The sequence below is a fragment of the Amia ocellicauda genome, chromosome 22, assembly GCF_036373705.1.
Source record: "Amia ocellicauda isolate fAmiCal2 chromosome 22, fAmiCal2.hap1, whole genome shotgun sequence".
Classification (NCBI taxonomy): Eukaryota; Metazoa; Chordata; class Actinopteri; order Amiiformes; family Amiidae; genus Amia; species Amia ocellicauda.
Window position 1 is genome coordinate 12,947,181 of NC_089871.1, and position 14,026 is coordinate 12,961,206.

Genomic DNA, 14,026 nt, shown 5'->3' on the forward strand with positions numbered 1-14,026 from the left:
AAACATAAAATGTATTTATTCATAATAATGAGGAAATAAGCATAAACAGAATGTGTTATCCATGCTTTCGACTGTGTACACTGGACACAGCTACACAGCAGACAGGTAGACTAATCGTGTGCTATTGTCAGGACCATGCTTTTATCAGTCTTAATACTAATGGGGGAAAAATCTAGCCATTTTTAGTTATTTTAGTGAAATTTAAAAGCTATAGAAATGGTTTATTTCTACTAAATAATAATTATTTTTAGTTCTGTGCATCACCCCACTCTCATGTAAAAGTAAGATGAATGAAAAAATATTTATTCCGTGGAGTTTTTAGATTTTTGTCTACCCATATAAACAGGCACAAGTCTCAAAGATCCACTGAAGAAATAGGGTTGAAATCCAGTGACATCATCAGCACAAACCTGACTCTAACACAGTCATTCAGTCTCCAAATACATATGTAGCTCTGTGCAATAAAATCGAATAATTCACTTCCGTAAATATTCTGCTTCTGGGTTGCATAAGATCCCCAGCAGCAGACAGGGAGTGGGAGCCAATCATTCCCCCCCCCTACCCATGCTTGGCTGATGCCATGCATCACTGATAGTAGGGTCAAATCCTGACCCCGCCTTTACAATTGCTAATTTAGAACATACTGACAAGGCAAATTAATAGAATTTGAGTCTATCCCAACAAACAAACAAACATACAAAATAAAGAAAATACATTCCCAAAACAAACAATGTAATAATACCAGGAATAACCATCTACGTTTGAATTTTCATTTACCTTTTTTTTAAATGTAAAATTAGTGTGTTCTCTTCCAGAGCAGGTTTGCTGTGAGATTAGATTCCCCATTTGCCTGCAAAGCTCACACAGCACTGCAACTCTTTCCTGAAAATGGAGGTTGAAATCTCAGACGGAGGGCATGTTTACCCACAATTCACTACTGCAAACAAAATCTCAAAATAATGAAAAGTCTGCAAAATCGCCATCCATCTTTACAGCTCACAATTACAATTCCCTAGACTTCCCACTAGGGGGAGCTCTGATCTTGCACCCGTGTTTCATCAGCCGCACACAGGTGAATCTCCACTAGGGGAAATACAAGGACTGGCTTTCCTAAAGCTGGTACCCAGTGTATCATGAATAAACCATAGTACAAATACCAATTAAAGAACTGAATCCAAAAGCTTATACAATTATAGTTAATCGATGGGTACAGATGCTAAAAAACATGAATGTACTCCAATTTAAATAAATTATATATTTATTTATAATTGGAAAAAGGTAGATTTCCTAACTAGGTCATGAATAAATCCTATACCTACTGGAAGCACTATATACACCACAGGTCTTGTATTAGCCAATGAAACAACCCATAAGAATACAAGTAGGCCATTATTTGCTTTTAAACACATTGTTCAATATGTGCATTTGAGGAGAATGTAGGTCCAACAAAACTGTCCCTCTTCTAAGCTGCAGTTAATACAGGAATAGCTCTCTCAACCTTGAGGCAAGATCACAGAATAATGATTACTAAATTACATTGAATGCTGAGGTACAGTGGCATGACTTTTGTTTCAGAAATCAATTGAAATGCCACTTTCTAAATGGTTATAAAAAAGTAAAAAACTAGATACAATTGTTTGTAACCTGGCCTGTTAGATTCTGAGGTTTTTGCTTATAATAATCATCGAGGCAAAGAATAGGTGTTAAATGTCCAATTAAAATGAAAAGGCACTAAGCTACCATTGTCATTCTTTTTTGGCATTCGTCACTGAACTTCATTTATCCTGGAAATGGATTTGCACTGCAATACTTTCAATAATTTATACAATTCCTACATTATTAATTGACCTGCTATTAAAAATTTTATAATGAAGGCCAGAGATCTAGATGAGCTGGAAAAAGCAGGATTGTCATTGTAATAGTATCGTATCGTGTTTATTTTGTGTAATTCTACTTTTGTTTGGTCCAATATTTTCATTAAAAAGGCTGTAAAGTTGGGGAAACATTTACGTTCTGCACAATGCACTGCAACCTGTGCAACAATAATTCACTTTCCAACTGAATTGTCTCATGTTCTGCCTTGAGTTTTTCTTATGCTAATTTTGCATATATAGATTATTAAAAATAAGAAATTATAATTTAAAACATTGTTAGAGATTTGGTCGACATATTTTGACTGCATAGAATATTCTTACATTGTGATTGAAGGATGCAATTTAACGAAAGCACTGCTTTAGACTCTCGCAGACCTGGCTGTGTCCACGCTGTCATCATATAGAGCCTTTTCAATTTCACATACTTTTCACTAAACTGAGAACCGTAAGAGATATCCACTAAAACACGAAAATGGTGCTTTTATAAAGTAAAATGTTTGTGGTGGGAAAATGTAGACAAATATTTAGCAAGGATTCCCTTTTGATTCTCCTTTATACAACCCTAGAGATGTGCTGCGGCAAAAACACCTGCTTTTAACATCTTGCTGTCATCACAACTTAAAGAAACTTATTTTTATATCAGTAAAAGGAAATATTAGCTTTGAAATTATGATTTGACCACCTCTTGGCTACATATTAATAGGTTAAGTAATAATAATAATTGAAATGGATAAATCCCCTTTTTATTTCCTTAAAGCATTCTGACTTCCCACCACTTGAGGGCGCCAGTGCTATCTGGCTTTGGGCATCCTGCTGGCAGGGCTGCTCCTCTGATTGGTCAGGTTGTTCAGGACACAGTTGTTGGCCAGTGCGGTCAGCCGGGAGTTGAGCACGTCCTTCCGCTTCTCCCACTGAGGTTCTCCCACGGACCCCTGATCCTCCCCTTCGTCAGCGCAGTCGCTCTCCTCCTCGTCACTGCGCTCGTCTCGCTCCACCTGACCGCACACAACCGGAGAGTTTCCCCATCACTCCACACGAAGATCAGCCATTATGTTGCACTGCAGCAAGAGTACTGAAGTCGCTACCCACCTTGCCCAGGAAGATGAACTTGTAGACCATGCGCAGGATGAGCCAGGCCCAGAAGATGTGCAGCGCTTGCAGGACCATCAGGAGGATGTTGAAGAAGTAATAGCCAAAGAAGGGCTGGAAGATCTCCATGGACAGGAAGAGGGTGGTGTGGATCACTCTGGGAGATAGGAAGTCAGAGTTGAGGTTGTGGGAGTAAACAGCCCAGAGACCAAGCTTGGCGAACCTCTCTCAGAAATCAGAACTAAATGACGGCACACTTCACAGCCGCTCTTAAAAGAGAGGGTACGTTCACCTCAGCCATTGAATAAAAAAGATGGCGCTGCGTTACGGATTGTGAAGGGGAGACACATACTCACTTGCTGGGGAACACCATGAGCCGGGTGACCAGGAAGACCACAGAAAAAAACACAAACAGGGCGTCGCAGGTCTTCCTCCAGCCAGCGTAGTTGAACATTTTGGCTGACTGGAGAGAGAGAGAGAGAGAGAGAGAGAGAGAGTGTGTGTGCTATCACAGGCAGTTCCTACAGGTAAAGGCTCCCCAAAGGCAGGGACCCGATTAGCCTCTGGAAAAGTCACACCTCTTACCACACATATTTCAGTTGCCAGCTGGTCACAAGGACAAAGCTAATCAAATCAGAGCAGCTTTGAACTTCTACACGTTTCAGGGTCATGTGGCTTTCATGCTTGTTTACTCTTTGAAACCAAAACCAAAAAAAACAACAACAAAAACTGGAACCTCTCACATCTGCACATAAATGCTTATCTTTTGGATCTGATTTACACAGAAACATTTGCTAAATGGTCCCAGAGGGGCTCTTTTCTATGTAGGAGAGTACAGCGGGATTGTCAGCCTTTGTTAAATTGTATTTTTTACTTCAGTTAATGTAGCAATCGGTGCAAAGTGAAACCACACAACAGGGGTGAGGACAGCAGATGCACACAAACCTGGACAGCAATGTGTATCAGGAGTCAAAAGCTTAATTAATGTTATGCAAATGCACAAGTAAGACCATTTAGAAAAGTGTGCGCAATGTTTGGTCACTACGTTACAAAAAAGGGTGGAGTTCAGAAAAGGACAGATTCTCGGCCTTCAATGTTCCGGACGAACGTCACATGCGTCCCTTTGGTCTGGGACAGAGGAGACCAGACAGTTGCTGTACCTCCAGCAGAAAGTCGGAGGAGTCATGGACCAGCATGACCAGCGCACCCACACGGACATAGTTGGCGCAGTACGAGAAGCCCATCAGGAAGATGGTGGCGATGTGGTGGACGATCTGCTCTTTGAAATCCTGGAACACAGAGCAGACAGACAGAATAGCAGTTAAGGGGGGCTCTGTTCTCAAGACACTGAACACATTCGTGAGCTGGGCTCTGCGGGGAACCTGCACATTTTCCGTGTGAGAGATCAGGACCAGGGCGGGCTTCCCTGGGGAATCAAACCATCGCTGGTGTTGTCGAGGGCTCCCACTGCGTCTTATTACTACAGATCCCTGCAGGACGCCAAAGTCAAAGGGAGATAAACCAATTAATCCTGTCAGAGTGGCTCCAGTTGTTTTTGGAAGCCTGTAGCACCCTGAGGGCCAGACCTGGGCCAGATTTCAGCGTGTGAGCAGGGCTGGGTCTGGGTAGCAGTACTTGGGTGGGACGTGGAGTTCATTTGGCCAACAGTTGGTGCACCCCCCATCCAAGCCAATGCCCAAGTAAGGTGACATGCCAGAAGGAAATGCCAGAAAACAGGTACAGTTTTAGTAGTCTAACCTCCTCACTCAACGAGCTGCATTAAAGAGGGGATATATGGGATGAAAAAAATCACAAATTCGCACATAAAGGGAGCTCTGACCAAGCTGTTTATTTGGGCTGAGCCTCATTTGCTTTACTCACAGGTGTGAGTTTTCATAGCCAAATGTGAATGGGAGCGCATTTGCCTGCCATAGGTCCTCTCAAATCACAGGGAAATGTCCTTCTGACACTTCTGCTCTCCTCTGCGGACCACTGATGATATCTCTGCGTTTGTTTACAAGACTCCCATTTTGTGTTGTGGACAAAAATAAATAACACACTCGAGCAGAATGGCTGACACATTCACACGGAAGGCACCAGAAAACACTGACTTCCTGCAGATCTAATCTTACTCCCATTATGCCCCTTATAAGGCAACTTGTGAGTGATGTGTCAGGTCACTCAGCTGAGACGTCCCCATAAATTCAAGTTAATTATTAAGGGGGACTACACATTAAAGCAATCTGTCTTTGTAAACCTCTGTGATTTGTCAACCTGTTTTAAATATACATTAATAAAGGCCCAGCAGTGTACATGATCTCTCTCTGCCATTGTCTTGCTTTTCAGTATGTCTTTATGGGTCCAACCCTGGTCTCAGTGTGGCTATAAACTATATATTTAAAAGTATGTCGAAGTTAAAACAAAGTCATAGTCACAGGAGGGGGATGTGGCAGCTTTGGCATATTGTGGCACACATATACGAGGCACAAGGCCAGGACCATAGAGAAGACGACTCACCTTGCGTTTCACATCCACAGAGATGCAGAGGAGCAAAGACCAGTAGAATCCCAGCTCGGCCATGTAGTACCAGTAGTGGCAATTCAGGAGGGGCTGTAGAAAGAGAAAGGTACATTTTGTTTATTTGTTAATTGTTATTTGGGGATTATGGATATACTGTTTGTGGTGACAGGGTCTTCACAGGAAACAAATTCACCACAAGTGTGATGCCAAATTCCATGCCAGTTGTTGCCAATTCATTTCAGGAGAACAGTTTTACAGGCAGGGCTGTGAATTCAATAGCTGCCCGAGATCAATTTCACACTCGTAAAACAAAACGGGCGCAATCATTTCACATCAGCGGATCCACACAATTCTTTTGTCCAACCGGTTTTCATATCGGCAGACATGGGGTCTTTATTTGAGAATCGTCATTGGAGATTGGCACTCAGAGGCTCTAATAAAACCTGCTCAGGAGAAACTCTCGTGCAGTTTGTCTTGCACTTGCCATTCCCCACCCTGTGTGCTGTTTGTAAATAAACCCATGCAGGGAATTGAGCTTGGTGAATGGTACAGCGTGTCTCTGGGTCTGCAAGCTCTTATTGGCTGCTTCCAACCTGGGACTGACCTATCACTTGAGCCCCTTGCGCTCACGGACCTGAAATCAGCACCTCTGCTGACTAAATGCCCTGTTTCCCTCAGAGAGCACGAGCAAAACAGGAGATATCTACAGTGCAACATAGTTAGTCTAATCCACACATAATCCCCCTGTTTGGAGCAGCCTCAGAGGAACTGCCGATTTAATTAATCACAAGAGCAAACACACCAAGCCATGAATAGAATAGTCTCTATAGCATAGCCTGTCCTGGAGGTCCTCTGTCGACATTTCAAGAATAAGGGCTGTGTATTAAAAAGGCAAAAATCAATAAGGCTAATCTGAAAAATACATCAACTGTATTCAAACTCAATCAAGTTCCCAGACCCACTTACACCAAAATGACCCTGTACCTTTATTAAAGAGTAAAATAATTCAAAAGGGAACTCCCAGCAAGCAAAGCCCTAGACAGAGAGATTGCACGGAGAGTATTTATTTCCTCACTATTTTATTTGTATTTGTATGTGACAGGCTGGAGATGCAGTATTTAAGTCTGTTACATTTCCTTGATGGGTATTTTCTCAGCTTCAGCAGTCTAGTTGTTAAAAGCACAAAGTAAACAATTTTGTGGATTTCCTCTCATTGTTCCTTGGTCCCTAGGAAGTGTTTTTCCTGTACAACTTTGTCTTTGATACTTGAAAAACACAAGTATCAGAATTCAGAATTGAAAAACTCTGGATGATGAGACCCTTCCTAGAATATATCTATATATAATCCTGTTTTTTTCAAGTCTGGATCTTCAGGTAAACAGATTCACCTTACTCTTTCCAAGGTGCTTAGTATATAAAGTAGTTATAAGGTTCTTCCAAAAGCAAAGAAAAAATAATACAAGGAAAAGACAACTCACTTGCTGAGGATACCCAATCCAACATTCCCTCTGGTCCCAAAACCAGGATTTCTATAAGAAAGACAAGAGACAGGGGTTTGGGCCACATCCGGTTTCCCTGTGCACAACGACTAGGTGGGGAAAGTGAGACTGGTCCTGTAAATGTCTGAATAAACTGAATAAACCACTGCGCAAAGCAGAATATGTCAGTGTAAATGAAATATATTTAATTATATTATACTACATGTCTGAAAACTTAATTCACGGAAAGTGCCAGCACCATTAGGAGAAGAAAGATGCCAAAATGACAACCCCCTGCAACTTTACTATGATCAACACCCAGTCCTCATACTGGCGAAAGGAATCGAGACACACGACTGACTGAAAAGATTAAAACCAAAACCAAAAACTCACATCGATCAGAACAGCCAGGCCCGCCACAAATGCAGTGAGGTAAAAGGCAAATCTCCAGCTGGAAATTACATAAAAAAAATAAATGTAAAAAAGTTACATGGTATATATACACCATCTATATATACACCATGTAACTATATATATCGGTGTATTTTTCATGGAGTGGATCAGTTTCTGTGGAATATACAGATACATATGTTTTATATTTTTGACCTATCTGAAGGAAGGTGCTGTTACACTGTCATTTAGGCCTTAACTGTCATTAATGTTAAAGCTGGGGCTCATCTGTAGCAGACCCTAATTGATCAGAGCCCGACCCTCCGCCCGAGTTTAAAAGCATATTAATAATGCATTCTGGGAAAGATCACTCACCAGGCCTCACAGAACTTCTTGGTGCTGCTGGGCCTGTTCTGGTTTCTCCGGCGACGGAACCAGACTTCGACCTGCCGCTGAGTGAGGTCGCACTGCTTAGCCAGGCTGACAAGATCACTCTGTGGGAGATAGAGAGACCGGGGTTGAAGAATTACCAGGTGTGACAGGGATGCAGGGGGCAGGAGGTTAGCAAATCTCCCCCAAAACGTCAAATGAAAGTCTACCGAGGGGTTATCATCGACAGCCAGGAATTGGATGAAGCCATTACTCCTTGTTTGTTTTAAATACACTGTGGCTGCCTGGTAAATCCATTACACTCGAAGGGTAATGATGACACCATCTTGTGCAAATTAGATCAAACACCAAGAGGAAAAAAATAAAAAACAAGTAACAAACATGACAAACGACAGTCCACTTAAGTGTAAAACAACCTCACAGTATCGGTTTACCCCTGACAAAAAATAAAGGCCTAAAGTCAAGCTAGTACATATGCAGTTAGAGTCATATAACCGCCAGGGCTCCTTTGCATTTTAAGTTATCGCCACCTATACCTTCACAATCTTGCTTAATCACAAAACCCATCCATCTACCCTTACTAGAATGGCTTAATCCAGCACTTATCTCACCGCTTGCACTTGACATTCACCTTCGATTCCCTGATCCCACTGTAATGCACACTGGCCCTAACTGTCTGAGACCCTGTGGCTCGTTTACAAAAGAGCTTCTCCAGTTACCCGGGCCGTTTTTGCGACACCTAATTACTGTGTATGTTCCCAGGGCCTGGAAAAGATGAGTTAAGCAGTCGAGAGATCAGACTTTTGGGAGACAGCTGGGGCCATTTTGACTGGGAGGTGGAGGGGTCCCTGTGCCAGGCTTCCAGAAACCTCTTTGTGACTCAAGGGGAAATTGGTCTCTTCCTGATTTGTCATTCCATTTGCTGACACGTCTGTATTCTATGAGAGTGAGGCCATGCCCCCATCAACGCTGAGCAAACTGATTCCCCTTCGGATTTGTGATATGTTTTAGATGTGTGAGGAGACGTCACCATAAAAACACTATCAAAACTAACAGGAGCATAAGTAGTCACAGGGATTAAAATCTTTGAAGGTGAATAAATACCACCAACCACCAACAATACAAACACACCACGGTCTTCCTCTCTATTCTCAACCTCTCATGAAAATGTGAGGTATGCAAATGAGCTGAATTGAGGAAGAGCTTGCATGTGGTGGCGCATTCCCCGGCCAGCCAGGCGCACACACACACACACTGGAGTGATCATCGACACATACACACACGCACAAAGTCACAGTCATGTCCACACTTGCATGCTCTCACCTTTTACCCACAATGCACCACACCTGCTGTCAGTTACTCTCAGGGCAAAACCATACTGCCATTCAAAATTAAAACAACAACCTCAGTGCGCACAGCCAAGGACTGTAGGCCACGAAAGACGAACTTCTAGCCCACCACCCTCGAATTCAGGTTTAACATTGTCACTATACCGTGCAATGAATTAAAATAAATATACAGATACTCATTCTCCCACTTAATAGTCATAATATGGTAGCTCTTCTAAGAAAGGAAGAATGGATGGTGAGAGGAGAGATGGGAGGTTCTTTACTTTATCCTGTTCAGAGAGGATGCTGGGCTTATCCTCTAGGCCAGAGTGGGCCATCCTTTTCACTTTGTCAAGGGGGAAAGTTACTCGCCATATGCATTTTTGGAAATTGCAAGATAAGGGTTAGGCTGTTGAATTACAATTCCCCTTCAGACTATAAAGGCATGCAGACTTCAGTTATGTTACTTGTTTTTTTTTGTTAAAACAATCTGTCCTGATGCCACATAAATTGTGATGTAATAATAATAACTTGTTCTTTTCCCCAGAGCAACCTTTCTTCCTAACTGAAAATGTTAACTGACCTTTCCTGCATGAAAAGGTTAGCCAGGCCTACCTTTAATTAAATAGGCATTTATAATATATCCCTGGCTATTGTCCTAACACAAACGAGGTCAACGAAGTGTCACCCTCTCCTGATTTCAAATATTTCACTTCCTGGTGCTGCCTCCTGCTCTGTGGGGTTATTTAAACACTCTTCAGATGAAGCCTATAATTAACTGGTTCCCAACAAATGTCACTGTTCCTCACATTTCCTCTCCGGGGGGGAGACAATTATACACAGCAAAGCATGTGTGGAGCACGTGTTCTATCCGTTTACTAAAACCCGGCCTCTCGCTGCTCCAGGCGTTTGTTTTGGTTACCTGAATGTCATGTGAGATTTTAGCTCTGGACAATCAATACAGGAAACCCAACACATTTTCGCCTGTTGGAAATAACTGCATATTTCAACAATGAATCCTGAACAATGAATGTCCTAGAAGCAATATTGGCTCGTGCCATTAAACCAACAATGTCACCTTTCCTATTTTGAAGCTGCCAAGAATAACACTGTTTCCGAGACTGCAACAGACTATAAAATAAAATAAAAAAACTTTTATTCAGTAACAACAGATTTTGTGACTATGTGAAAGCAAAGGAATAGGTTTTTGTGGAAGTTTGGGGGGAAATCCTGTGTAAATATGACACAAAAATGAGGAGAGCTGGAACAACTTTTTTAAATCAAAAGATATTTGAAAGACATACACACAACAACACAAACAGTCCTTGTACAGCCTGTTTGGGGGGCCATTTACTGACACACAAGAATCATTGAAAGGGATCAATGGCATTTAAAGTTGTGTAGAATGCATTATGTAAAAAAACTAGAATGTCATTATGAGATAACTGTAAAAAGTTTAAATCACTTTAATAACGAGCTACTTATTTGACAGCCCCTTCCCCCCGTGTCTGTGGCACAGTACTGACCTGCGCTGGCTGCTGACTCCGCCGCATGAAAAAGGCCTCCAGCACGGGGATGGGCGGCACTTGAGCCCTGGCCTTGTCCTGCACTCCCAGCACTCTGCTCAGAGGCAGCGCCACTAGCCTACAGAGAGGAGAGAGCACATCAGACAGCACCAGGCCTGTTTGCTCAGCGTGGTTGTCTCCTTCATCTCGGAGTGTGGAGTGACGGGGAGCCGCTGGTGCCGAGCTGAGCTGTGTCACACCAGCCTGTGATGCCAACCAAAGGGGACATGGCAGCAGTGGCACAGCTGCAGTATGGGAGTCCGTCTCTCTGTGAGTGTAATTCAATCCACATGGGGTGCAGTGCGTGTTAATGGCCGGTGGGGTGTGTGGCGGAAAGATCAGAGTGGGTTCAGGTGGCTCCAGGTTTCCAGTTACAGGCGACACTGAGAGACACACAGCTGCCACCACCTATTCTGCCCCTGCCAGCCCGACAGCCAGCCAGCCTGCTGTTTGTGTGCACAGATAGCTCCTTTCCCCCATGGGTCCCCACATCACACCCTGGAACAGCTGGGAGCTGTCTTTTCGAGTACAAACAGGACATTGCGTTTATGTCAATGGCAAGTTTTACATAAAGTCATGAAGTGGTGTCTTGACATGGAAACCTCCTTGTTGGGTCTTCCTAAACCCCATACTGAATGCCACTTGTTTGTAAAAAGCAGTCTCTGTGCCTGACACCTTTATGCTTCAAAATTTTCATGAGTAGACAAACATGCAAATGCACAACAGATATCCACAGCGGATAGCTTTCAATTAACCTTGTGTTTCTTTTTCTATTTTGATCTTTTTTTCATTCGATTGCCCTTGCTTTCAGCCAGTCAAGGGCAATACCATGTTTTGCTGAGCAGAGTGGTCAGAAGCTAAAGAGTGAATCTGAACAAATAGAGAAAACTAACAGTTCAGAGACTTAACAGCAGGGTGTAAAATGTCTCTTATTGGCTACCTGCGAGTCAAATGTACATGAGTACTTTGTCAGATATTAAAATCAATTGAAACGCATTAGAATTAGGTGTAGCAGCACCCCCAATGCTCTGACCTCTGTCCACACTTACTCAGTGTGTTTTTCTCTTTCTAAACCCTCTAGCCTGGGCCTCCCTATTAAAGCCGAGGACAGACAATCTCTGAGAGGCCCCAGTTCATATCAAACCCCTCGATTGTGCAACACACACTGTGTTCAGGGGGATCTTGTTCAAGTCTTTCCCCTTCTTTCCTGTGCTCTGCAGTATCTTATACTACACTTCACTCTCTAACATATCACCCTGCATGTATTTTGAAACCCCTCTGTATTGTATCTATACATATTAAATGATCATGCATTGGTCAAGAAATGTAAATAAATACTGAGATTACACTATCCAATGTAAATTGACTAAGGGCACTGGGTTAGTATCCTAAGAGATTTACATGACAATTGACAACTTCTGGTGTTGTTTTCTTATTTGCAGACTCCACGTGGTGGTGAAGGTTTTCTGAATACATCCCACAATGAATTGCAGGTGCCTGGTAGAGGAGGCCGGCAGCACCATCTTACCTCTCGAACACCAAGCGCAGAGCGATGAAGCCCAGAGCCAGAGGCAGGGTCAGGAAGAGGTCACGGGGCAGCGGGTAGCGCGTGCCCTCCCTCGCCTCCATGTCCTTCCAGGTGATGCCAGGGGGCAGCCAGTACTCCTGCCGCCATAGCCACTGATCCAACAGCGCCTCCATCCTGCAAAGAGAGCGCAGAGCACTTCAGTTCCCATTTCCTGGCCTACAGCGGGCGGGACTGCCTTCCGCTAGAACGACTAGCTACCCATTCCATGACTTACATTCCCCGCTGTACGTCATATCCGCACTGCCAGTGTCCCTTGGCAGTGCGGGAAAAGAAAGGCGCTGTGCACGGTTGCCAAGCACGATTCCTCCATTCCCCAGGAGCCAAGGCATTAAAACAACCCTGATTAGTTGGGGAAAACCAGTCCAGTGCAGTACATGCCGGCCAGGTGACAAGTGACCAGGTGGTCTCAAATGGACCATCAACATTAGCAGAGCACACGCCACTCAGAGTGTGACACCACCACCTACAGGCTGGGCTTGCACACACGATCTGCTGCCAAAGTGCATGTGCAACATTACAAATAAATAAATAGATAAAAATAACAAGATTCTTGTCCAGAGCTGAGGCACCTGTACTCTTACAGGTGTGCTGCAACCTGTTCCTTACAAGGCAAAAAAAAAAAAACAATGCACACGACTACATCTATAGTGCCAAGCATTGAGTGAATCTGCAATATACAGTTGCATTGTCTATCCTGGGCACCAAGCAGGAGAAGAGCGCAAAAAGACACTACACGGATTATAACAGTTATAACCGTTTCATTCAAAATGAAGACTTCAGTACGTGGCAGCATCCGTGATGGAGCAAGGTGCAGGCAGTCACTTTTGGTAGTACCTGCTAAAAGTCAGTAACACGGGTATATGTTTGCTAGTGCAATAGGCTGACCTTGTCACCCTTATTACAGAGCACCTGTCATCCCCGAAACTAACAGTAACCCTGTAAGCACGTCCAGTGTCCATCTGCCCCAGGCCTGACCAACACTGGAGCTCACACCGCCATGTCTATCGAAACATGTCCTTAATATAACAAGAGAAGATAGGGACGCGACAAAAGACAACTCGGACTTGGGAGCAAAGCAAAGCACTGTAGTGTAAGTAACCCGTTTTTAAAATGTAGCATAACTATTAAAAACAGACCATTACCTGCCGCACACCTGCTTCCCAACTCCTACACCAGAGCAGACGATGGCGTTTTTATTTCCTCTTATCAGACATTGTGCCTAACCTTGGTCTCTTCAGATAATGCCCCGATATAGACGCGTTATCTGGAGGATGGGAGATAAACAGCTCCATCCATGCCAGCCTGCGTCCTGCGCCCGACTGAGCCCCAATAAACGGGCCTTTCTTTGCGTACGCAGGCTGCAATAAACACGCACACCAACCGATAAAAACGGTCTCTGGGCTCTGCGGCGGCGAAGGCATCACTCACCCGGCTCTGGCTGCACTGCCGTCCCGCTCCGGCCGCGGTGGAGCTCCGACTCTGAGGAGGAGGCGCCGCTACAGCCGGGTCTGTGCCGCCGTCGCTGGTTGGCGTCCGTGTAGCGCAGATATCCGCAGTTCTGCGCAGGCCTGCAGAATCCGCCGATGTCATTGGCGGAGCCGCGCAGACGTGCGGAAATCTGCGCAGCACGAACGCGACCTGTTTCTCCAAACGGGAAAAGGAAAGCGAGCCCCTCCGCCCTGCTCTCACTGACACACACCAGTCCTGAGCCTGTTCAGTTTCCCATCTATTGTTTCTGGGGTGTTATTGGCCTTTAAAATCACAGGTAGTGATGACGTGTTCTATTATTAGAGAAGGCCCATCT

At 44.0% G+C, this 14,026-nt stretch overlaps 1 protein-coding gene across 2 annotated transcripts; it reads right to left on the reverse strand.

Annotated features, from left to right (window-relative positions):
• cers4a (ceramide synthase 4a) lies at window positions 1-13,768 on the reverse strand. 2 transcript variants are annotated; one of them, XM_066695774.1, is made up of 11 exons: window positions 13,651-13,768; window positions 12,163-12,336; window positions 10,596-10,713; window positions 7,727-7,845; window positions 7,355-7,412; window positions 6,962-7,012; window positions 5,481-5,573; window positions 4,124-4,252; window positions 3,320-3,426; window positions 2,964-3,120; window positions 1-2,869 (listed from the first exon to the last, which is right to left on the reverse strand). In XM_066695774.1, the coding sequence occupies exons 2-11, from the start codon at window positions 12,333-12,335 to the stop codon at window positions 2,666-2,668; spliced, it is 1,209 nt and encodes a 402-aa protein (XP_066551871.1). In that variant the 5' UTR covers window position 12,336; window positions 13,651-13,768; the 3' UTR covers window positions 1-2,665. The 2 variants fall into 2 exon arrangements, with proteins under 2 accessions (XP_066551871.1, XP_066551872.1); XM_066695775.1 differs by lacking the exon at window positions 13,651-13,768 and adding an exon at window positions 13,365-13,473.
• Between the last annotated feature and the right edge of the window lie 258 nt (window positions 13,769-14,026).